The sequence below is a fragment of the Tachysurus fulvidraco genome, chromosome 12 (assembly GCF_022655615.1).
Source record: "Tachysurus fulvidraco isolate hzauxx_2018 chromosome 12, HZAU_PFXX_2.0, whole genome shotgun sequence".
Taxonomy (NCBI): Eukaryota; Metazoa; Chordata; class Actinopteri; order Siluriformes; family Bagridae; genus Tachysurus; species Tachysurus fulvidraco.
Window position 1 is genome coordinate 9,090,620 of NC_062529.1, and position 27,127 is coordinate 9,117,746.

Below are 27,127 nucleotides of genomic sequence, written 5' to 3' on the forward strand. Positions count from 1 at the left end.
AGAATATTTGTTCTTTGGAATGGCAGAGTCAAAGCCAAGACTTAAAAATCCAATTGGAAATCTGGGTCATGACCTGAAAATCAGTTATTCACCATTGTTTGAAGAGTTGTAGGAAATTCAATGATCAGTTGGTGCAATTGCTGATGATAGAAAATACACTGTAATATGGCACTGCTTAAATTTTTTAAGAATTCTGAGTATGTCTAAGTTACTTAATTTTATTTCTGTGGTGAGCACAGGCTAAAAATACCATTCTTACAGTTGTGCTCAAAAGTTTGCATACCCTGAAAGAAATTTTCTTGTATAAGGATGGTGGTCACGTGAAGTCATTAATTATCACATAGCTTTGTAACTCCTTTTTATAGCCTAATAATATTTGAAATCACCTAAACAACCCCGATCAAAAGTTTACATATCCTTGAATGTTTAACCACATTATAAACACACAGGTTGACACGCAGAGGTTTAAATGGCCATTAAAGGGAAGTTTCCACACCTGTGACTCATTGTAATTAGTGTCTGTGCATAGTTAGTGAGTTTCTCAGCTCATGAGGTGATGCACTGACCTGGCTGGATACTGCACCATGGAATGGACAAAAGAAGTTCCTATGGACCTGTATACTAAGGTAGTGGGATATGAAAAGATTTCTCAACACTTGAAAATTCTGTTGATACTAAGCCACGGTCAAGTAGACCAAGTAAGTTTTCATCCACTACTGCCAGAAGAATTGTTCAGGATACAAAGAAAAAGCCACAAACAACTTCTACAGAAATAAAGGCTGCTCAGGAAAGAAGTGTGGTGTATTAAGGAGTACAATAAGGAGGTACTTAAACACAAATGACCTGCATGGTCAAGATGCCAGGAGAAAGTTGATACTGCACCCATGCCACAAAAAGGCCTGTCCTTAGTACACCAGACAGCACAGAGACAAGACTCGCAGCTTCTCGAGCAGAGTCACCTGAAGTGATGAGACAAAGATTAACTTTAGTCACAACTATAAACGCTATGTTTGGAGAAGAGTTAACAAGGCCTACACTGAAAAGTACACCATCCCCACTGTAAAGCATTGTGCTGGATCACTGATGTTTTGGGGCTGTGAGCTCCAGTGCCACAGGGAAGTTAGTAAAAATTGATGGCAAGATGAATGCAGCATGTTATCAGAAAATACTGGCAGACAATTTGCATTCTACAGCGTGAAAGCTGGGCATGGAACGCTCTCGAATGTTTCAACATGACAGTGATCCAAAGCACAAGGCAAGGTTGGCCCTCTAATGGCTACAGCAGAAAAAGGTGAAGGTTCTGGAGTGACCATCAGTCTCCTGCATCTGTTCCTTGCATTTCTTTTTTAAATAATAGTGTTACATGGGGTTTTCAACTTGACTACGTGTTGATTTCACATTTTTAGTTGTTAAAATGTTTTCAACTATATTGATTTGCCCAATTTCACTATTATGGGATGTTTTTTGTTGATTCAAGGAGTCTCAAGATGAAAGCATAGTATGTCTTGTTACAACAGTGATGTAATGGAATAAACAACACAACAATACAACTGCAAAATTGAAAATATTTTTGATGCCTTTGGAATAAAAATACCTGAAGATCAGAATTAGTTTTCTGTTGTTATCTTGTACATGTCAAGGCATATACTTAAAAAGGTTTACCAAGGATGGTGTGGAAGAGCTCAAATGGCCTACACAGCCCTGATCTCAATCCCACTGAACACCTTTGGGATAAACTGACAGTGTTTCAGACCTCCTCACCTGACATCAGTGCCTAACCTCACTAAAGCCTTCGCCAGTATAGAAGGTATATTATAACAGTAAATGGGGATAAGCCTGGAATGGGATGTTCAACAAGCACACATGGGTATGAATGTCAGGTGTCCTCACTGGTACAGAAATGGTTAAAAAAAAACTGAAATAATACCATCTAAAAATCTTCTTTGTTCTTTTGTGTTAAGTAACTGCAGAAGTATTGGCAATGCGTCTTGTCTTGATGGGAAATCTTTCTCATATATCTATACTTAGGATTAAATGAATGAGTTTATTTATTTATTGGATACTCCAGTAATATAAAAAGAATCTGTTCATCATAATTCATCTCAAACTTATTGTTTTTAGTGTTTAAAAATGCATATACATTTTATTATATTTTATATCTGGATGTACAGTATATCATTTTCATATGCAGTCGTACAGGAGGCCACTGCTATACAAGTCAAATGTCACAGGAAAATTGGTCAACAAACTTTATTGCAGTGAAGAGACTTCTCAGCTAATTTCTCAGCTCTCAGGACTATGGAACTTAAGTTTTTTGAACTTAAACAAATAGAATATACAATGCACTAATGTGAAAGCCTTGAAGTGCAAAACGTATTTAACAATTAAACGATTTAAAAAAAAACACACAGTGGCAAATCTGGGGGAAAAAATAGCAAGTCATTCCTCAAATCAGAAAAGCTAACTGAATATCAATAAGTTAAAATATCTGGGCAATTCTGTTAACATGTTTACTATAATGACAATCTTTTTTTTTTTTAAATATATGTGCTTTTTTAAAAGGGTGCCATGGTGGTAAAGTAATTTACTGTCAGGATGTGTTTCCTCTAGGATTTTCAGTTTTCTCCCACCTCCTAAAAACACACCCTACTGTAGGTGTACAGTAAATGTGACCAGAATAAAGATGTTACTGAAGATAAATACAGGACAAACATATGATCTAATATTAGATAACCAATAAGTGCATTCATCACAAGGTGCCCAAATAATTTACTCTTTTATTTGATCAGTCAGTTTGATACACACATCTGATTTTTAGTGTCGTTTTTTGGTTTGAGAACTGGGTTTTCAGAATAGCTGTTCTTTCCTGTCTACAATCGTGTCTTTATATTTGCTTTTATATTTGCTTTTCAGATTTGCAATTGTGTTTTTTTCTTTTGTTTGTTTGTTCATTTTAGCCACTTATGCTCATTTCATACTATTTTTGGAATAGCATTTATTTCTTTTGTACTGTATTTGTCTATGCTATTCTGTTGTGGATTTGTTAATTAGCACTTCAAGATTTCCATACAGTACCTCTGAAGCAACATGAATACATAAGTGAGCTTTTCACTGAGGGCTGCTACAAGCAATATACTCGTTTTAACCTAAGCAAACTGAGTATGCACCATTTATGATATAGAGCTTTTTAGCACCTGTATTCTTTTCATATTTGTAACATACAGAAGATTAGAGTACTTAGTAATATACCTTTAATTTTTTTTGGTTAAAAAAAAAAAGATATTTAAGCATTTGTTGAACATGTGCCCATTCATACACATTTTTTTAGAAACTGAAAATAGTTGGACACAATATAAATTAGCATTTAAAATATAGTGCAACTCTACACTGTTGAATTCAGTCTTTTTAAATACCTCCAAATACCTCTTATTTTATCTGACCGTGCATATACACATCTCCATATACATTCTTAAACAACTTCACTATTACAGTTCTTTATGTTCTCACGTTAACCTTCACTCTCCCAAACATATCAATTCCATTTTGACCCAAACCTGCTTTACTTGTCATTTGTGTAAGTAGGATGTGCTGTTATTTATAGCATGTTTGATTTGGTCAAGATTTATCCACTAACCAAGAACAAGCACTCAATAATAATCCTCTCTCATTTCAGCTAAATCCTTCTCGCTTATCATGCCAAAAAGGAAACTTGCATGTATCCTGCATTTCCTAACCTGCAAAAAGAGAAGACAAATTAACAGATGGAAAAAAACGTAATATCGGATAATATCTTATGAGTCAGTGAAATTCTTTTCATGGAGAAGAGTGAATAGGAAGTGGTAGATTGTAGATTCCCCTTTCCCATATCTGTCTTTGGCTACAGTGGGCCAGTATTAGCATCTGCAGCAAGCAAAAATGTAGCACTCTCGTTGAATGTAGGATAAACCATTTTTTCGATGGTGGTTAGTTGAATAAAAAAAAAATCTCCAGATGGATTTTAAGTGCTGCCTTGAGAGCACACTGTGCCACTGGAGGACAGTGACGCAGGGAAAGGAATATTGCAGCAGTCTATCGACTCAGTCAGTTCCCCTTCCCTTTCACATATCACAGTCATTGGCCCACTAGGGATGCGACTGCGGGAGTTATACCGGCTGCTAGCAGCACAAGGTGGAGTACTGGCGCGGCCATATTTGGAGTGTGTTAGTGAGGGGGAAAGGCGAGGCAAAGCACCCTCTGTGCGTGCCCATTCCTCGTATGCTCTGCTGCTTCTATCTGGGGAGGTGCACTGATCTAAAAAGGGAGATGGGCCATCTACATTGGATCTCTGTAGCCGAGGATCGGTGCATTTCAGCATCTCCTTAGCAGACATTCGGAAACCAGGATCGGAGCGGCTGCCCTTCTTAAGAAGCAGTGCTTTGAAGCTATCATTGCTGGTGGTAGATCGGCGCATCCTACGCTGGATGCTGCTACTCTGACGGGTCATCCAAGTCATGCTGGGACTGGGACTTGTGGGTGTGATGGGTGGTGAGGTAATAAAACCACGGAAACGTTCTTCCTCAGAGTCGCAGCGCCCTAGAACCTTCCTCTTTGATCTGTGGAAGGATAAAGGATTGAGATAGATGGTTATGATAGTGTCCATGATATCATGGACCATGATAGACCATGACCATGGTAGATATCATGGACCATGGACCATGGTAGATATCATCTACCATGATAGATGGTTATGATATTATCAGTTCCACATGGAAACCCTTTACAAGGAACACAATCTACCTAAAAAGACCTTAAGGAACCATTTTAAAAGTATATACTCACGTTTTTTCACCTAAATTTTATTCTAAGGTTTGATTATATGAGAAAAGTACAGAGAATTTATTTCTCCATGAACTACTGCTCTTTAACAGGATAGACCTCATTAAAAGAATAACTTAATGCTGTACCCAAAATAATTATTATCTTAAAGATAAAAGACAAAAAAAGACTAAGGACACCTGTGGATGACTGCAAATAGGTCATCGGTAGTGAGTGGACGTCCAGGTGTCATCATTTCCTCAATATTTTCTCCTGTACTGCTGAACGTTGGAGAGGAGCTATCTGTTCCAGAATCAAACGCAGCATCTACAGTAGGACAGACAACAACAGAACATATGTATCCTAAACATGTGTATGTAGTACTTAAGTTCTACTCCTTCACTTTTAGTAGCTTAATTTTGTCAATGATGACAATGTTTTTTAGGGCACTATCCATTTATTTTAGGGCTGTAACCATTAAATGTGATTGTTCCTACTTCTAGAATTCCAATTAATATAGTCAAAAATGGTTACTAATAGCAAAAATAATTAATTCAGTTGGATATGACATGAAAAGACTTCATAAATTGGTGGAGGAAGATAAGGAATATAATGATTAAGAGTAGACAGACTGGGCTTTAAGGTAATTGGGGTAACTTATACTGTATGCTGTTATAAACAGGTGCTCAGTCATGTTGTCATTTACACATATTATTGAAACATTGAATTTTATATCAATCCTTTTAAGAATCTCACCATTTTCTTCATAATTTTCTTCTTCTTTGAAGATGACAGATCCTGAGCTGTTACTTAAGCTATCATCTGTAATGCCTTTATCATCACTTAGCACAAGGTCTTTATCAATCAGTCCAAGATCTATATCACACAATCCAATGTCTTGGTCATTGAGAGTCAGGCCACTGAGTTGAGAGTCAGTCAGACTGTCTGAAGAGACTTCACTGCTGATCGAGTGTCTTCTTGGACTTACAGGAGTAGAACTGTGAGAATCACTCTCTACCTCGAACTCTAGTTGTAGTGGAAGCTCATCCTGATTTTCTGTCAGAGACTTACTGTTTATGCTCTCTGGGGCTACAGTCATTGCTGAGGCAGTAACTTCAAGATCCTCAAGACCATTCAAATCTGGTTGATGCAAAATGGTTGGCATAATCAGAGAAAGATTAGACTTTTTAGGTGATGTTGCAAACCTCTGATCCTTGAGTGTATCATTAGATGTACATGAAGTATCTATGGACTGTAGAAAATCAGAGTTGGCAGAAGTAAATAGATGTCCAGAATCAAGTGAAAGCCCCAGAATGTTCCCACTAGGAGGGGTATTGCTGTGTGCTTCAAGTAAAACAGAAGCTGGGTTAGAGACCAGCAAAGTAGGTTTGAGCTCCTTTAATGGAAAATCTGTTGTATTAATACCGTTCTGTAGTGGACTGACTGAGTCAGAGTTGACAATCTCTGTTTCTACAGGTTTGTCTGTACTAGTATTGGCCTCCTTGTCAGGTTCTCGGTTTTCTGGATCACACACTGTTGTAATGATATCTGTGAAAATATTTTCCAGTTTCATAAGCTTTATTGGTCTGAGTTGTACCCTCTGAAGAGCTTGTGAAGTAATTACTGGTCTCTCATGACTTTTAGGATCGAAAGATTGACTAGAATTGAGTTTTTTTACATTTTCCTTTGTATCCAAATTCATAGCAGAATTTGCTGAAATACCTGTCCCAGGGGAAGAAGGGGTAAGAGGCTGAGTGTGGACACTTGATGAAGGAGGAAGTGGAGGAGGTGATGGGAGTGGTAGAGGGTTTTTGTTATTTTTAGTCAGCATCAGGGGATTTGAGACTTCTGATGTGAAAGGAGAAGGGTCAGAAGAGAAGCTTATGGATGGATTACATTCCTCTGTTATTGTGGATGACACTGTGGGAGAACTTTGCTTTTCCTTAGAAGTAGGGCTTATAGCCAGAGTAGGTGGTAATGGTGTGGTTGAGGATAAATTGGACTTAACTAAACTGGGCATAGGGCTAGTAAAACTAGACTGAATGGTGACTAAACCAGGCAAAGTTTTAGGTAGAGGTGGAGGTGCTGGAAGGCTCTTAACAGAATCCGATGTGTCTGAGGACAGGGGTTTAGAGTAAGAGAAAACAGAGGACCGCAGTGAGGACTTCCTCTCTGGGACTTTGGGCTTGGGCCTTCCTTCTGGAGATTTGACTCTTAGAAGTGACGTTACTGGTGTTCCTGCAGTTGGGGAAATGGATTGACTTGAATAACCACTAGATGGAGATGTCATAAGTTGGACTTTGTCTGGTAATGCAGACATCTTGAAATTTAGCCCAGTCTTGATGCAGGCAGGTTTCATAATTTGAGTGGATGGCATATGTTCAGAGCTTGAGTTGGGAAAGTCCATGTGAAAGTCCCATGACTCAGTGTATTCAGAGTGTTGACTGCTGCTGTCACTGTGTGTAGGTGTGGTTGGGCACATGGTACATGGTGCTGACATTCCACTGCTTGCTACACCAACAGAGCCTTGGCTTCTGTGACCCGGTCCCCAGCGGTCTTCTAATCCACTTAAGGGTATCTGGCCGGAGTATGCGACACTTTGATTTTTCAGGGATTCATTGAGACTGGAGATCAGTTGCTCATTTAGGAGTATCTTGTTGCTGTTTGGTTTTTGTTGTGGTTTGCGTTGCAATGAGTCGGTCCTTTTGGGAGGGAGTGGGGGCTTTTTGGCTTTCCGCAGGGAAACGCTGCGGCCTAGAGAATGATTACGGTGCAGGCTTGTATGGTCATCATGACTGTGGTGTGCTCTACACTCATACAAATTGTGTCTTGTATTACCTGCTTTGTTGATGCAACCATGGCTGTATGATTTGCAATCTGGTGTCAAACGCATAGAGCTGGCATCTGTCTTGTTGTGTGAAAGTTCCAGGCTATTACAAACATTAATGATAGTAGAGGGACAGCTCGAGGTCCGTTGATCCATTGGAGCAGGTTTATATATCCAGTGGTCAGTGGTCAATATGCTGCAGCTATGAATTCTGCTCTCCAACATGTCAGAGTCTTCACAGACACCATGGGGACTGCAGTTCTTTCCATCAAGGGTACTACATAGAGACTCAGTTTCTGTAGCAATGTGGAGAGAGGCCGGAGACTGACAGCAGGAGGAGCTGGCAGAGCACGAGGTACCACTACTACTGAAAGGGTGGTCTGAGGGACAAGATGACAAAGAATGTAGTGGGGTGTCTTCTGTGTCAAAGCTTTGTGATGAGTGGACAGAACTAAGGTTTCTGGCATTTTGCAAAACAATACCAGAATTCAAGGAGGATGTGCTACTATTGTGTTTGGAAACCATGTAGTTTGAAGTTGCAGTATGACATTCATTCTGGAAACCATGAAATTCATCAGACGTGGAACTAATTGAGGTATTTATTCTGAAATCAGACTTGTGCTGTGAGTCTGGGCTAGCATGTTGCATGGTAACCTGATAGGGTAAGGAGCTTGTGGAGCCAGACACCGCCAAGTACGGAGAACTGCTACAAATTGTTTCAAGCTTTTGAACACAAATTTGAGCACCATGACGAGGCAGACTGTGAAAGCCTTGGTCACTGCCATTAAGTTGACAAGTATAAATATCACCATTGCAGTCACTCATGTTGGAGATGCTACCAGAAGATGAGAGAGTGATGTTTGCCATTTGAGTAGCAATGCCATGGCCTCTCTGTGAACGGATTCTGCGCATTGAGGGGGGTACAATCTTTACATCATCTATCTGGCAGCCGGTGTCACGCGTGACTAAATGCATGAGGGAAGGGCTAATACTCCCTACACCACCCAGGGTGGAGTATTGGCCTGTTGTGTATATGGACTGTGTTCTGATGCCAGTTTTTTCATTGTTTGCTGTAAGGAGAATAATAAAATACAAAGTGATTTTAGTTTGTGTCTACTAAAATTCAGAAAATTGTCTGTGTTTGATATGCTTCTAAAAGTATGACTGATGTTATACATATTATTGAGGTTCTATCTCACATTCTATTTTAAAACATAATACTATACAGGATAAATAAGCTCACAATGTGCAAACAACAAACTCTACTTAAATAGTTATTAGATTTATGACGGTTATTAGGTTGGTGGAAGAAATGTACCAGATTTACAGGACCTCTAAGACATTAAAATTTAACGTTAGGTCTACCTGCTTCTGTTTATGGATGGTTAGGAAAAAGGAACTACTTGCTTAATGGATATCAATAGAATTACAATAAAAAAAAAATGATCAGAAGAATTTTATAGAGAATTGTCATACCTAATTCTCTTTTGATGTTGTCTGTAACCCCTGTTATTGTTTTCCGTCGTTTCACCCTTTTTGACCTCCGTATTATAGTGTCAGTGTTAATTATGGTACGACGAAAACTCGCCTGTCGGTCAAAGTTCTCTCCTGTTTTGAAATGGCAAAAGCAATGCCTGTTCTTACAGATACTACACTAAACATTACAGCAGATAACAAATACAAACTTTAATAATTGTAAAAAATGTTTTCAAAATATTTTACTGAAATCCTGTACCTGTAATGTTGATGGGGACGATGTCAGTGGTCACAGACTGTGCTTGCTGCTTCATCTTCTCCTCTGGCGTTGGTAAGGGCAGACAATTACTCCAACTGTTATGGTTGTTTATATCACTGATGTTATCCAGTTGAGGGGTCTGTGGCCTGAAGGAGTACACCAGCTTTTCTTCTTCAGCTGATGTCTCTGATGACTGAACACAACACATACACTCGTACTTAGCCTTCATCAACTCAGTTGAGTGGTGACTGAGTCTAGGTCCAGAGAAGGAAATTGAATTATATTTGGTCATTTTCCAGATTTGCTCAATTAAAAGGAGAAAAAAAAGTAGATAAACAACTCTGGCCACCTCATAAACTAAACTGTGAATGAAAAATTTCTCAGTGCAGAAAGCTCTGGCATAGGCATCTAAATTATTCATGCTAATTTGAGCTCAATGTTGCAATGGCTGCTTCACACTGAGACTTCATACTGGTTTGTAATAGAACAAAATGAACCACTCAAGTATAAACCTTCTATTAATTTATTGGTGCCTGTGGTAAAGATGAGTTAAAAAAGTTCTGAAAAATGTTTGTGGTTAAATAGCTTCAATTCAACAATATGAGAAATCTAACCTTTATTTAAAAGCAAATCAAAAAAGCAAACACAAAATTGGATTAATTCTTTAACAAAACCATGTCTCACAATTAAATCCCCTTTGATAAAGTACTAGGAATTTTCTCCTGCAAAGAATCCCTCCACATGCTCCAGCCTCCTCTGTTCTCTCTGGCAGACAACCTGCTTGAGCAATGGGGTTTAAGTCAGAGGACTGCAAATGCCAGGTCAAAAGCTTGATACTCTGATCATTTTTCCATTGCATCGTTGTTTCACTGGAAGATCCGACCGTGAATCATTTGAAACTTCTTATCAGAAGGAGCCTTAAAATCATTTTGGAGTGAATGATGCTGTGTATTTTACAAAGTTCTGAAAGTATAACATCCAAATTATCCACATTTTTTGGTTTTTAATATATACACTAAAATCACATTGAGTGATTATTAAAATTTAATGTTAGGTCTACCTCCTTCTGTTAATGAATGGTTAGGAACAAGAACTACTTTGACCTCAGTATTACAGTGCCAGTGTCAATTATGGTACGACGAAAACTTGCCTGTCGGTCAAAGTTCCCCAGGTCAGAAGATCTGACCCTAACCCACGTCAGAAGATCTGCTTGTTTTAAAAGTTTTGTTTATTGCAGTAACAAAGAGCATGGCCACTTTCAGGCGTAGCTTTTTTTAATAGCTATTACCTGTTTGAAAACACCTTTGTCTCATTTCATTTTTGTAATTCCAATCTTTCCCATGTTGTTGAATGACTAAGGAAATTTATTAGCTCATTCAGTATGTATACCCCAGAGAAACAGGACGTCTGTTTAAGTGTCCCTAAACCCTCAATCATACATTTCAGGAATTTCTAAGGATGCCAATAATGCCAAAAATGATGTGTGATTCTAAGGGTATTTATTTTTATGTAATTTTATTATTAGAATAAATTCCCTACTTTACATATTTTGAGTGTGGGATTAAGACTATTAAAATAATTAAATACACAGACATTTTTCATGAACTATTCTCACCGGTAAATAGTTTCTAGAACTGACTGTAAACAATAAATAGATAATAAAGATTGTTCAGCTTATTCCACTAAATCTACACAATACATTCAAAAACATTCAATACAATAAATCTACCGATTTATTTCTACACCTACTGGAATGCTAGACTAGTTCAGGAGTGATTATCCCAGCTAGAGGTATTTATTTTTGTAAGGATGATGATCTACCATTTGTCAGAAATGAAGTCAGTTCTACCAGAGCCTGTTGCCATCAACAACTGTACCTTTGTTCTGTAAGGTTTCAAGTGACAGCAGAAAGAGAGGCAAGACTCTGGCAAGGAGCCTAGTATTCTAGACCACTTAATGAGAGAAAAACAAAAATAAATGTGACATAACAAAACCTAATATATACATAGAAATAGTAAGATTAACATTTATTATGATCAATGTGTCTCAATATCAAAGCTCCACTAGAGGGCAGTACAAAATATTTTTTTCAACCCTGGAAGCAAAGTACTGTAATTCCATGCAGTGCATAAGACTAATTCATGTACATAGAAGTACATTGATTATTAGATGTAGCCATTACAACCTGAAATAATTAAAACTGTGAATACCCACTGCTGAAAAAATCCTTATGTTTTACATTGGCCAGTTTTTAATTACTTACAAATGGCCCATTTAAAACAATTATTGCAGGTATACAAGTTTTGTTCTTCTGAATGCAATAGAACTTACAATAAAAATACATTTCGGGATAATGGTTTGTCATATACATGGAGAGAGAACTACAACATGTAATCAAACCGAAGTTGTTTTGTAGAGAATCTATCTGTTACCATCTGTTATATACTGAAAATGTATTTATCAAAAAAAGGAAGAAAGGAAGGTGTCAAAGGTTTTGGCCCTTGTGAGCCCTGAAACCATGTGTTAATTGATTTCTGAAAGTAGTATTAAGTAGTATAATGGTATTATCAAGTATTAATATCATATGAGTTATCCCTACTATTTCCTTGTTTAGATTTGATTGGTCAAAAGGCAGATAAAAAACTGGGTCGTTAATGAGTATTGAATATTGGGTGGCTATACTTGAGAGTGTACTTGAGATGTTTACCTTTTTTTTCTTCTCCGTTTCATCTTGGTCTAGTTGCCCATCTCTATCAGAAAGGAGGGGTGAGGAGAATGTTGGGCCTTGAGAGTAATACCGGGAACTACGAAAGCCATCTTTCCTCAGCTTGTCACATTCTGAGTGGAAAGTAGCACATTAAGCTGTTGTCAGATGACAAAAGAGCAAGCATTTCAGATTTTTGGCATACAAAAATACCTTATAACATATATACAGAAATATTTACAATAATTAAATAAAATGAGAAGGTTAAAGTTGGCCACAGCAATGTTGCTTGTTCCTGAGAGGACAACAAAATTTGTACACCGTCATTAGTTCAAATGAAATGGAGTTAAGGTAGGTAAAGTCCAACACAGGTCGAGTAACTGTTATCAAAAACTGTTTTACAAGGTTTAAGAAAGGTTCACTGGCCTGTGTTGTGAGTAAGTAAGCTTTTGTTGTTACACATAGCATAACAAAGTAGTACACACTTCAGTTCAAGACAGGATGCGATGATAAAGGTATATACTGTATATCATCTTTTGTTTTGAAATTTATCCTCAATATTTGATGGCTTATAAATCTACAGATGTCTTCTGCACCTCCACATAATGAGACTAACACAACGATTTATTTCAGATGATGATCTTCACTGACTGCTTGTCTAATAAAACCCGGAAAAAGGATAAACTTTCATTGCTGATATTAAGAGGGACCAAAAGCCTGAGCCCCTCACTGAAAGTCTTTAGAATTCCTTTTTAGAATACAAAAATTAAAATATTTAAGACAAAGAAGATAAATGTTCATTATATATAATATTTAGTCAAATGAATTATCTAGTATCTATTTAAATGTAAGCAAATATGTGCTACTGACCATGTTAATTGAGTTTAACAAAACCTCAGATTTTTATAATCTCTTCTATTCAATCATGTGTTCAGACGGTGGCCTAATGGATTAAATCTAAAATAAATCATATGATTTTGCTGAAATTTGTTCAGTCCATGACAAGTCGAGTGCACAAATACACACAGTCGAAGCAAAAAGGGGGACATTACCAATGACTAAGAAGCTTTTCACTTAAGTTGTCAATATAATTTGTAATTAAAATTGTTATTAAATTAAAAAAGAATGAGAAATAGAAACATTTTCACTAATGCTTTCAGACTTTTAGACCTACACTACATGTTCCAAGACCATCGTATAATTCTTAAAAAGTTTTTAAGACAGAAGGTACTGTCTTATACAATCTAACATTATCTAGGACATTGCAGAAATGTTCCAGTGCTCTCTTCAGCTATCCTAAATTTGGGCTATAACACCTTTTCCAGGAATAACTTTGTGCAAACTAATATAATGCTAGAAAAAAACTATTAATAGTTCTTTTTAATGTGATGAATATGCAAGACATGTAAATTGGTTTTAACAGCATTTCTGTAGTTCAACTAGTGTGGTATAAAGAAAAACAAATACTTTAGCAAGCCTGAACAAAACCCAAGTGTGAACCACATGGCCTACTTTCTAAACACATGGTACTTTGTATTACATACACAGTCCCACCCAGTGGGAATGAGGCAAATTCTCAAATACACTAAAAAAATATCATTACACTGTAGGTACAAGCAAATGCTTTAATAGGTTTTTGCTTGTCCCTAAAATTTTAAGTCCAAACCCTGCTTGCCCCAGCCATTGTCTACGTCATGACAAGCACCCATCATCAATATCATCAATATTTACTGATCTCACTATGCATTTGTTGTGCCAGTATTGATCAGTTGTGCCCTGCTATGCCCAGATTCATCATTTGATGCTATAACAAGGTCACTGTAACATACAATATTACAGGATCACTATATAGTATGTATAACAGCATACAGTATATTCAGAGCACTATAACGTTTTATTTGTATAATACTGTACATTGACAAAAAAATTAGTCTGCTAGTATGGCTTAGGTTTAAAAATAAGATTAAGATAGAGGGTATATTACTGTACATTTTTTGTCCCCTGTGACTGCAGCAGTAATCAGTTGTGTTCAGTGGGCAGTAACTAACATAGGCCTGTGTGTGTAAGTGTGTGTGTGAGAGAGAGAGACAGAGAGGGAGAAACACATGTCAAGGTTCTATTAATTCCACAGCAGAAGGGGATTAAATACTGTCCTTATTATAACCTGGTAGCTCTAACACACTTACTGTTAGGATGTATCTCACACACATACACACACAGGCATATTTCCCTACTATCCTTATATACTATTCAAATTCCTGTCCCGAACACATGGATCCACCTAAAGTCCATACAGTTCATTCACAAGTACATAGTAGATTGACCCAAACATCAATCTCAAATAGACCTCATGGTTTGCTACAAGGTTTTCGTTGTAATAAGTATTTACTGTTCTGCATCAAAGCTGCCATTGCTAATACAAATAAGACAAAAAAGGCACTAGGTTTCCTTGTAAATAATAATCTTGGTGCTGTCACTAAAACCACCACTGTTACAAAAAGGCAGGACACTTACAAGATATGTTTATCTAATACTATGACCATGTAAGAATCTTTACTTCTGTGTTCATTCAGCCATGAATAAGTCCTGTAAACTACAACCTGACTTCTCTAGATTATCTTTTAAAGATGTTTCTCTTATTATCCTTGTATGCACTATATTTCTTTGCACCTTTCAAACTGCATTTTTTTTACTATAAAAGCCTTCATTTTGTCACATTTACATTAAAGCACAGTGAAATTATTGTTTCACATATCCCACTTTGGAACCTTGGGGGTCAGAGCACAGGGTCAGTCACTTCTACAGCACCCCTCAAGGGCCCAAGGCAGTGCTGGGGCTTGAACCCCAATCCTCAATCCAATCAACAACCCAGAGCCTTAACCCTTTAACCACCACTGCCATTCAAAACCTTCTTTCTTTTCCCTAACACTTCCTTCACGTTCTCACATAGGATACTATTCTAGATCTTCACAGTACTTTAATGTAATTCTCTATGTCTATGACTCACCTCTGAGGACAGTCTTCAGGTTGACCTTAGCTTGGCCGTGCAGCTCTTCCACACAGGGAGGTCTGCTTCCTGGCAGGAACACATTCTCCTGCTGATGCCATGGTGCTGTGTAATGCACTGACCACTTGCTTTCCTCATCTAAACTGGACACAGCTAAAGGGCAGAAAGAGGAGATAATTCAGACAGGTCACTGAATGTGCAGCATGAGTCAAAGAGTAGTTCACAAAGATTTATAGAAAGCACTGAAAATTAGACAGAATTTATTAGAGTTCACTTTTATTATTCAAGACTTGAACTAACATAAAACAGCAAGATATAAAGTCAGAAAATTATTTGTTTTACATTGAATCTCCAGATCCCAAAGCCAATGCTAAGTAAACTGATCTTGTACATGAATTAGAGCCATTCAGAACAAATCTTTTTCATTCATTTTCATCCAGATTGTAATGAGAATATTCAAAGACAATATACAGTCACAGGCACATGAGGAAGGGAGGTCTGGAAACTCAAGTCATGTGTAATGTCCAATGCAGTATATTTACCGCCAGTCCAATAAAGCGTTTCTGGGCCAATGCATCTGAACACAGCGGCTCTGTATGTTTCTGGTTATTCAGAGCAAACCCTGATTACAATTTTAATTATACTGTACTATACCCCTCGAGCTAAACAAAACTAAGTCAGACACTTTATTATGCTCAAAGGGCATGTTGATTAATTCAATGATAATTGATTCTTCTCCATCAAAACCTGTGAGAAGAATAGATTATAAACATTGTAAGATGACAGAAGCCTAGAGTACCTTTGGTACCTTATTAATAAACAGTGGAACGTATGAGAACATTGGTGATTGGGCTGATTTTCAATGCAGTGCATAAGTATTTACTCCCCAATAAACTTCCCCTACTTTTTGTAATATTATGGAAAATGCAACTAAAATGGAAGAAACTGGATTATAGGCTATGGCTGATGTGCAATTAGAGTGTCATGATCTGTCTATGGAAAACCCCAGAGATCTATCTAAATCCTAAAAAGCTCTGTGACATTGTATTGAGACTGACCACTCAAAATTTATTGAAACCCACACCTCAAAATCATGGGTTATGATTTGCAGATTTAGGATATTTTAATCCCAACAAAATCCTTTTAGGTAACACTATCAAAAAACACAGGGTGGTCAAAACATATGCTACATATTGTGAATGCAGAGTGAAGCTGTCAGGTACATTTTGACACATATGCTAATCTTTCTAATCTCCATAGCCATTACAAATTGATTTCCCTTCTACTTCCATTCCACCATTTGCAAACCTACTGATGCTCATTTTTATATCTCTAACATATCATAAAAACTGTTTCAAGGTGATCCAACATCTGTTTCAAGAGCTTTTTCCTTCATGAAAATTAACCAGCTGCAGCAAATCCCTAGTCAGTCATTAACTACTTAATTCATCTAACATTTTTCAATAACAAACTATTTTATTAAAGTCAGATGCTGACACTAGAGACAAAACATGATCAGCCATGCTTGCAGTTATTTTGAACAGAAACTGTTGTCTATGCTGGTCACTAAGCAACACTAATGAAAATGCAGTGCTCTCGGCGAGACTGTCCTGCAGTCTCCGGTGTCATCTACAACAAGACGTATTGAAGCATTTAGCCCAATTACAAACCACACCTGTCACCTTTCGCTAGTCTTCACATGCAAGGTCAATGAGAAACACATTCATTCTCCTGTACAGTCACATGCATCTAGCCTGGTGTGGCAGCAATGAAACATCCCACACCTTTAAACACTCAAACTATAGCTGACCTTGAGCCCAATGATATAAACCTGGCTGCAGAAAGTGTTAGGCAAGAGAAGCTTACCCTTCTTCCTGAAGTACTTAATGACAGATTTGAGAGTTATGCCAATAAGCACCATTGTGGAACCCCAAAGCTGGCATGAAGACTTCTCTTGAGAAACGTGTGTGTGATGATGTTAGTCTAGCATTTGCGTCCGTGTTAGTGTGTATGTGGGAATTAGGGGCAAAAATCAAGAGCGGGGAGGGAAAAGCATCACAATGGTACTGCCCACTTTACACACATCGTCTACTCATTTTATGCTGACTGGAAAAGCTATGTTCAAGCTCCCCCTCCCCACTTTCTTTCCCCTCGCTCTCTTTTTCTTGCTTTCTCTCTGTCTCCCTCTCTCACTCTCTCTTCGCTGTCAGTTCTGCCTCTTTCAGTCCCACCCTTCCTCTGCTCACGCATTGTGTTTCGTTTCCTTGTGTCTCTTGCCGCAGAGCAGTTTTGAGGCTTGTCCTTATGTTTTGCCGGATCGTGCAAAAGTCCTCTGTCACCTTGTCTTTGCACAAAAGCTGTGCAGGTGTCCTGCAGTGGCAGATATACCAGTGTGCAATTCATCATCACCCACAAGCAGCTACTGTTTCTTTATCTAACACAAGTCTTCTCTCAGCCACTGCATGTCATCTAAAGAGTTAATGCAAGTGAAAGTAGGTGCAATTGTGACTAGTCCTGTTTAAGACTTAGTACTGCAGTGGCTCAAGCAGTTCTCTCTTTCACATGCATTCCACATCTCTCTCACTCTCTCTCTCTCTCTCTCTCTCTCTCTCTCTCTCTCTCTCTCTCTCTCTCTCTCTCTCTCTCTCTCTCGCACACACACGCACACATGCACACGGAGCATGAATGAAGCACTCAGCGTTTTTGTGCAGGGTTCGTCCAGAGCTGTAGGTAGTTCAGTGCAGTTATTCACCCATCATTTATATTCTGTACACCAGATCCTGTATGATAACCACAATTAAATTACAGACTGGTGGCTGAGTCTGAATAGGAAATTTGTTCTATTGTAAACAGCCATAGGTAAAGGGCTTTAGAACAGTAAGTCTGAAACAGAGATTTTTACACAAAATAGTCTAGATTGTTTGTGTGGATGAAGAAAATCTAGTTTACAAAAAAAAACAAAAAAAAAAACAATCAACAGACTACTGTAATTTATTAATTTGTCTCTGAGGTAAATTATTTTCTAAACCAACCCTCAATGGGCTTTGAACCTGCTCCAGAACTTCATCGACTTCATTGATCGCTGAATGGACCTTATGATGCTGCATTTTTAGGAATGTTCTCCAACAAATTCTTGGGCTTAGAAATAGCAATGTGTTTGACTAAATGACTAAGTGACTGCAGTTGGTTACACCAGACCTAATTAAGAGGCTTTACTCGGGAATTTGTCCATCTATCAAGGCTGACGTGCATTATCATAAAGACTTAACAACTTTCAATATGTATGGAAATAAATATGAATCTATGAAATATTTCCCAGCTATGCATAAGACTTATGGTTAGTACTTTTAAGATTTTGAAGTATTTGAAGTAAAATGAATTACTTAAATAAAAGGATTCAAGCAAAAAAAAAAAAAAATCAGCAAGAGGAACGATTACAGATATAAACATTGTAGAAAAACAAAACAAATGATGATAGTCAAACTTCCTCATAGCCTTAATTCCCACAGTTTGTTCACGGTTAGTAATAAATTCCTAACACTCTCCACATAGTATCCTAGACTCACAGTATGATCTGTGTCTCTGTCTTGCTGATCCTATTATGTGGGCTAGGTTGATCTACAAAAGGAGACAGGCTTGTGGTGGCTCGTCTCCTCCTCAGACAACACATTCAATAAAGTGGTATATAAGCAGCTGGGGGCATACAGAACAAGGCTTTAAATCCTAGACTACCACCTCTGAGGCACCACCATGGCAACGAAGTTGTGAAGAAACAGCGGGGTGTTAAGCATGTATTCACTAATCAACTCAGCACCAGGGAACTAGAGTAAGATTTGTCACTGACACTGATTTATAACCTCTACATTTTGCATGTGATCCTTTCAAAAAGAATCATAATAACTTCTGCATAGTATTAAGTATAATAATTGGAGTCACTTATGATGTGACAAGACTATGGAAAATGTGCAATCACTTGCCTGACCTAATTAAAGGAAGTAATTTACAGAACAAAGTCCCATGACAAAAGACGTTGGGAATCCATGTCTGTAATAGGTTTAACATACAGAGATTTCGTAGCTGTTTTAAGTTTAAGTTAATTTTCTTTTTCTTCCCTAAAAATGGCCATTTGTCTTATTCCATATGGATTGTAACCCAAGATCAGGATCAAACATGGTCCCCAGAGCTGTGGAGCTCTCTGGAAAGGATTTGTCTTAAAACAAAATGAATTTTTTAAATGGTTATGAGAAAGATCTGTGTAAAATAAGCTGGTCATGGTTCAATATAAAATAAAATATATGCTCCCTGTTCAGACTTTAACTGATGCATCTACATTGCTGCATAAAGAGAAAGTCATCATTGTCTTCTTTAATAAAAGTTAAAATAATTAAATAAAATAAAAAAATCAGAAATAATATTTCCTTCTTACGCAGGAAAAAATCATATAACTGATTGGTTACCAGAATCCAAATATAGTTTGGAGTCCCCTTAACAAGTGAGTAGGTATTCTTAGTGATGACGACAGTCAAGTGAGGTCTAACAATATCACCATAATAAGCTCTTATCATTTGTCCTTCAATCCGTAGCACTGCACAATAGAGCCATTCAGGTCCAATGTCATCAGTCACCTGCAGGTCAACAAGCACTCATCAATCTAATGGCAGACACACTGGCAAGGACAGCCACTTAAAGAAGCCACTATTTCTGTTAAATTGTAAATGCTGCATGTGCATTAGAGATTGTGGGTTTGTGTTTGTGCTGACAAAAACATTACAAATTGCATATAAAGCATATATGTGTACGTTCTACGTATGTTGGAGACGCAAATCTTCCAAAAATTCCTCTCTCAATTAGTGCAGTAAAGTCATAAAATACAGGTGACCACAGATAAGTGGCACTTCCTGTATGGGTTGGTGTTAACCACTCACAAAAATCTCTCAGCTAATTCCATCAATAAAGCATATATGATGTTAATATGGCAAGGTTATATGTCAAAATGGACAGCAGAGGAACAAAAGTCTTCAAGCCAGCACGCATGGAAGCTTCATCTCCTTTCACGGTTCTTACAAAGTACAAAAGACAACTGTTTCTGATTGCTAAATAATATGAAGATGTCATTACTGTAGTAGCCATGTTGTAAGAAGGAATGCCAACATTTTGACTTGTGATAATCTGTGTATCTCTTCCCAGGTGTGAATTTTTTATTTCATTTATTAATTCAATGTAATGAATTTTAGTCTTATTTAACTATAACACATGGTTTGAATTGTAGTTTAATGAAATGACGTTCGTTGATGCTTAGGATCCGCAGACCTTACAAACAGACAGCTGCTATGGAAGTATTTTGCAATGTTATTGTAAGCTCTAGAGACTGTTGTGTATGAAATTCCCGGGAGAGAGAAAAAATACCAGCCATGACCTCGGAGAAGGCGAATCACTGAGCTTAAGCAATGTTGTAGTGAAAATTTCTCTGATAAACTCCTTTAAAACATGTTTACATCAATTTAATGTTGTTAATTGTGGTTCTATGTGTTATTATAGGGTGTACTTATTTTTCACACCTGGTTTCTGAGAAAAAAACTTTTTGAGAAAAAAAAAGACTATATAATGAACTCTTTAGATTACAGAAGCCTTTATTTGTCACATATACATTACAGCACAGTGAAATCCTTTTAGTCACATATCCCAGCTTTGGTTGTTTGAGTCAGAGTACACAGTCAGCCATGATACAGCATTTATGGAGCAGTAAGGATTAAGGGCCTTGCTTAAGGGCCCAACAGTGGCAGCTTGGCTGCGCTGGGGCTTGAACCAGCCTTTACCACTTGAGTCACGACCTGAGAGTATTTGCTTGTTTATGGAAGTTGTCATGCACCATACAATTGTGATTTAGGATTTGATAAATAAAAACCTAGAATAAAGAAATGTGTACTTTATTTTTCCCATTACGGTATATACTCTGGCCCAACCTGCCTCCGTTTAAGAACCTTTCAGCTTCTTAATACAGTCAAGGATCATTTGGAAGCCACAGGTTATCTGGGTATTGTTGCTGACCATGCAGCTGCCCCGATAGAGCACCATTCTGATTTGGTAGATTCATACAGTAGGAGGTGCTGGGATTTTGTCAGTATAGACCAGAATCTTACAGCAATGTTCCACATACCCTGTTGAATCCATGAAAGTTGATCTAAGAACAAAAGGGGAGACCTAGTGAGTATTAGTTTGGTGTTTAGTAAAAAACATTTTTGCATATGTTCATAATAGGGTGAAATATGTGAATTTCAGTCATAAAAAGCATATATTGCCATTGGATACATTTCTGATTCAAAATCACCTTAACCACTGCAGAACCACAAGCACATCTGTGATCCCAGCCAAAACAGAGCTAACACAATGCAGGCAAAGCAGAAGACGCACACACTGCAGACCTACTGTACCCTCCTTAAAACCGCTGCTTAGACATCACACCTCCAATCCAATGCAACACCACTGCTCTGCCACAGAATACAATGCAAGAAGCTCTGTTATGTATTGCAATCGATATCGGTGTTCACAGATCTACAGTTATATAATAATTTAAAAAAATCTCACCCATTCTTTTGAGAGGTTCTAGAAGTGTAAGCGCCTGTAACTCTAACACTGACATAAATTTAAAAAAATGTAAATAAATTGCAAAAATAATAATTTAATAATAATAATAATTGCAAAAATTAAATTTGGGAATTTAATTGTTTTGGATAAATTCTAAAAATACATTTTCTTTATCCAAAACAATTACATTCACAAATTCCTTCCATAAAAAAAAAGAAGAAGAAGAAAAAAAGAAATAGCCACACAAATTAACAAAAAAATATTTATTATAGTCCAGGCCAATCTGTTACCATGCCAACAGCACTTTATTAGTTCATTAGAAGGCATATTACAGTAATTACACTGTTATATTATATTGTAGGTTTGGATTCTTTACATAAAATAAAAATAAAAATAACAAAAGCCCTCAGTTAAAACAATTGCAACAAAACACACGCCTTCCATATATTATACATTCTATGTGGTGTATAGAATTGATACGTCACAGGGGATAAATCCAGAGACCAAACTCATTAATAATACAGAAACTAGCGTTTACTCTCTCTGCATGGACATATGTGTCTTATTGATCTGTGAAATGTCTGCCCTGCCAGAAGATCGAAAAGTGTGCCAATATCTGTGTCAGAAAACTGGGCCGGCTCCAGCTAAATGGGAAATTTGACCTCCTACACTAAATCAGCAGAGAATACTAGAGCCTTTTAGATATTACCATTACACGTCTACAAGATGTTATGTGAACAAGAGTTGGGTTCTGGGTGGATCTTGGGTAAAGTGAGAATGTAGTGAAAGTGACGTGAACTTTTTCAAGCCTTCAATACTAAACTTTAAACTAAAATTTATGTGCCAGTTTAATGGTTGGTTTTAGTGCATGCATAATTTCTACTCAGTCACTTATATAGATTTACTTTGGCTAATAAATTCAAACATATAAAATCTTAGTGCCAGTGGTTAAAGGGGAATGCATATAGTCATAAAAATGTACTATACTAATGTACTAAAATTTGCTAGCTACACAGATCATAAGCAGGTACATGATTCTGGCAGTCACAGTAAGCAATGTGATGAAGCGCCGACAGTTTAAATACAAACTGAACGACAATAACTCATTAGATTGCTAACAACAGTTATTAGCAATGTAACTAGTGTAAATATTGAGCGCATTCTAGATTTGAATTTTTTGCCCTTAGCACAAATGATTCATTCCCTGTTTTTTCCCAAAGTGGTCCATGCACTTTTTACAATACTATTCATTCAATGTTTTAACTATTATTTAATTCAAATAGCAGAAAATATTCAAAATATTGTTACCTTAGCAATCAAGTTACGGTGCTCTGGATAATTACATTCTGTGGATTATTATTTTGTGTATACTATTTCTGGAGCAATCTACAATAGTTTTGGCAAAACATGGGAATTTAAATACAATTTAATTTTAAAAAGACAAATGTGAATATTTTCAAATTTTCTCTTTCATAAAATTTGAAACACAGCTAGAATAAAACTATCCTTTTACAGTATTCTAGGTTTTCTTCAGTAAGGTTGTAAAGGGGACCAAATTTATTGAAACCAATAACCAAGACTAACATAAAATTTTCCTGTGTCCTGTTATTCCATGTGTTAGATGTTATTCCAGTGTGATTTTGCTAAAATATTAGTAAAGATACGTAAGCGTATGGATATGCATTCTGATAACTGTCTCACATAATTATGTATGACACACAATATTTAAAACACAAAAAAGTCTTAACATACTGTTAAGGATGCAGAACCCCAATGTGTGTGAGCCATTTCTGCTTTACAGAGCCCCAGCGCTTGAAGCCGGCAGCTCATTGGCTCAAACAGAACATGACAACAGTAGAGCCAATCATACTGGTTTCTTTCAACAGAACTTAACAGCCATTGTTCATGCAGCATTTTCATAATCAACAGCCCCGAGTCATAGATATTTATCATCAATTGCTAAGTCTTATGACTTCATATTCTTTGATGTTAGAGATTTAATCATACATTTTGGAATGTATAACAAATAATCACTGTGTGAAAAAATACTCCCTTAATGCTTTACCTATTTATGCATATGAAAAGTCTATTTAGTTGAAAGTTTTATATAGTATGAAAGGCCAACTGTAATTTGACAATATACTATATAATGCTTGCTGCTTTATAGGTAATAGTGCTTGCATTAGTCGACAACCATGTTGAAAATCCCTTGCTGAGCTACTTAGTCCCCACACCATAGGGACTGCTATTTTCCTGTGAAAACCCTGCAGTGAAATGATCCAAATGTCATCAAAATTAATACAGGGTGACATCTTGCTTCCTGTAAGTCAACTAATCTGATTTTAGAACTTTAAAAAAAAATCAACCTACCTCTAAACCATTGTGCCCTTGAACATACATCTAAAACCTCATCTGATCTGGACAGTACGTTTAAAAAGTGATTTTTTTGACAACACTGCATTCTGCTGCTATTGTATATTGTATATGAACCACAGAATATGATCAATTTGGTGAATTTGATTTAGAATTTAAAACTTGTGCCACCTGGTGGAGGGAATTAAGAAATGTCCTACTAAAGAGATAGAAAAGTTGCAAATGAAATACAAAGAAACCTTTTTTATTATTATTTTTAAAAAGGTTAGCTCATTTTATTATACTGGGATTTACCCTACGCATCTGAAAGGTCTAGTACATGATGGACAACAGACCAGTGGGGCTGGATTAAAAAATTGCACAACTGCTGCCGGGCACTAACAGTGTATTACACATTGGAGAACATTTCAAAAACCTGCACAATAAACCAAACTGAATGAAGCTCTGTATAGCACACCCCTTGAGAGACATCTGTCTCCATATTGCCAGGTCGGATAAGCAGTTAACTCAAAGTGATCGTCTCTGATACGATTTAAGTATCTGGAGCTTCATCTGTGTTTTAAAATGAGATCAGAATAGGTGCACATACATTACTCAGTGACAGTGATATGCCAAAATTCTACATATATGGAAGCGATGTGTCCAAGTTACACCTGCTATCAGGAAGCATATTTAAAATCCCCACCTCCCTGGAGGATCCTAAGAAATTAGCATCTGCTTTTGTTGACAGGAATTTCATGAAAATCTGTCACAGAAACACAGGTCTCCATGTGGCGGTTGCAGTATGAGGCATATTATAATTAAATAATTCACCGACTCATTAAATTAAGTCAAGTCATTAATATTAATTCTGACACCATCACAGAGCAGCCTACAATATGTTCTTTTTTATTTCAGGGCAAAAAAAAATCCAGCAAAAAATGTACAAATACAATGGAATGTTTAAATTTGTCCTTACGCCCAAAATGAAGAATTATATATTTGTATCGTTTCTATGAATTATATATTTGTATTCTATACACTTCTAATTGTAAGGTGAATCCACATGTAAGAGATAACCAAAAGACTTAGAAGAAGAATGCTCACCTATGCTTCCTGATTTATTCAGCGAGTTTATCTAATTAAACTTGCTTCTGTGTTTTATTTTAACACCGTTTGTCAGTGACGGCTTCAGGAGCTTGCTTGTCTTGGCTTGCCTAGGACTGTGCAGATTTCAAATTCTAGCTTAGGCACAAAAATATACCCTGGTTTAAACAACACCCTATCAAACCTATCAAACCCTTCACAGCCCCAGACCCTTCTCATACTGTTTCAACACCTGCTAATTCCATCTGATAACAGAAACCATCACTTCGGAGAAAAACAATATATTCTCTCAGCCTCACTTCAGGGTTATGAGCCATTTAGGATTAGCTAAAACATTACATATGATAAAGAAAATCTATAGACCTTGAATGAGCTCCTGCTGACATAGTGTCTGGAAGCTCTACCTGAAATATCCTCCTGCATGGGCTTGAAAGTGCTGCTGCGCTGCGTTTTTAGTGGTTGCATGCTCTTAAGTACTCGAGTTCCATCCCAGTACCTGGACTGCCAAAGTCTATCTTGCTGCTGGTGGATCTTTGCGGTGAGGGGCCTGCAACGAAGATTCTTGGGGTGGAGGTTGTTTGGCTTGCTGATGTAAAGCGGAAGGAGCTCGTCTTCATCTTCATAGTAGGTCCTGTTCCAGCATTTCCCTTCTGGTCGGTGAGAAGTGCAGTCTAAGTACGTGATCATCTTCTGCTTTATAACAGTTCCTCAGATTCAGCAATCGAATATACAGTAGTTACATGCACCAAAGCACTTAAAATTATGAGTTGACCATAAACAGTGTAGGCTGGAATGAGTTCAACTCAAAGCACTGTAAAAGTTTCGAATCTCGACAGAGTCAGTCTTCACAAGAAAGCTACTGACTATAAAGCTAAATAAAATGGGAATCTGGAGATTTCATCTCAAATGATGAAGAAGAAGGGAAAAAAATCTAAACAAGACTGGTAATATTGCTCAACTTCCAGGGAGTCTAGATTGAAAGGATTCAATAGCAATAGCTTGTGTACTTTGTTCAGCTAATCTGTAAAACTGGATTATCCGTCTCCATCCAAGTGCTAATAACGAGAGGCTCCCACACTGCAGATGGTCAACATGGAGTAAGCGATTATTGCTATTAGTCTCACTAAAAGTCTTCTACATCAGTCACCCTCACTCAGTTTACTTGTTTATCTGCACTCACTATTTGTATGCAAAGCCTTGAGATTAAACTATGATGCTAAACTCAAACCTGTGGAGGTCTCTACAAGCTCCTCCTCATATGTGAGACATTTCTCTCTTGTTTCTTGATGTACAAGAAAAGAATGAGCATGTACGCCACCTGCTGGTGATCATTAAGTAGTTATATTGCCTGTTCAGCATGCCAAAACCGGACAACCCTATGCCTTAAGACATATTTAAGGTCAGTATTGCATTAGACACACCCCTTAAAGTTTCTTCCAGCTATATGGTTTTTAACCTTGCTGCTATCAGGAGCAGATTGCTCTTAAAAAGAAGCTTATGGAAGTCAGCAATCTTCTGCTCAGACACTACATTTTGCACATAGCTAATATTTACTTTACAATAATATCATTTTATTACATTTTATCTTTTGTGTGACTAAACATATTCCAGAGTCTAAAGTTAGGATCTGCACATTACCTACATATTTATTGTACCAAATTTCCCCTTGAATATTAGTGCTACCACAGTACTTTTACTGGAGTACCTGATCCTCACAACAAGCATTTCAATGTACAACTACCCCTGACATTTTTGTGCACATGTCAAATAAACCTAAACTTGCAAGCTGACAGTGTGAAATTAAAACAAATGCAGATTCGAACAAGAACACAGGCTTGATAAGATTGTGAATTTTTGCGTCCTTTTTTTTAAAAAAAATTTTCTTGACCATTCAGTGCTTTTTCTTTACTTTAGACAGACACTGTGATTTGTGGCAGCTTTCTTTAAGATTAACTGTTAATTAAAAAAGCCAAGTATTTACTGCTTTTTTCCCTACTGCAGTATATTGCAAAAAAA

General features: G+C 37.1%; 1 protein-coding gene across 4 annotated transcripts in view; it reads right to left on the minus strand.

Annotated features, from left to right (window-relative positions):
- Positions 1 to 2,096: 2,096 nt before the first annotated feature.
- The window catches only part of nhsl1a (NHS-like 1a), a 48,591-nt gene continuing 23,560 nt past the window's right edge, over positions 2,097 to 27,127 (minus strand). For 3 of the 4 annotated variants that reach the window (XM_047821692.1, XM_047821693.1, XM_047821695.1), the window contains exons 2-8: positions 15,068 to 15,220; positions 12,064 to 12,194; positions 9,357 to 9,549; positions 9,098 to 9,229; positions 5,551 to 8,691; positions 4,995 to 5,121; positions 2,097 to 4,592 (exon numbers count right to left, since the gene is read on the minus strand). In XM_047821692.1, coding sequence (XP_047677648.1) covers positions 3,998 to 4,592; positions 4,995 to 5,121; positions 5,551 to 8,691; positions 9,098 to 9,229; positions 9,357 to 9,549; positions 12,064 to 12,194; positions 15,068 to 15,220 — 4,472 coding nt within the window. In that variant the 3' untranslated portion in view covers positions 2,097 to 3,997. Of the gene's footprint in view, positions 4,593 to 4,994; positions 5,122 to 5,550; positions 8,692 to 9,097; positions 9,230 to 9,356; positions 9,550 to 12,063; positions 12,195 to 15,067; positions 15,221 to 16,933; positions 17,613 to 27,127 lie in introns of those variants that run through there. The other variant, XM_047821694.1, reaches the window with a different exon arrangement.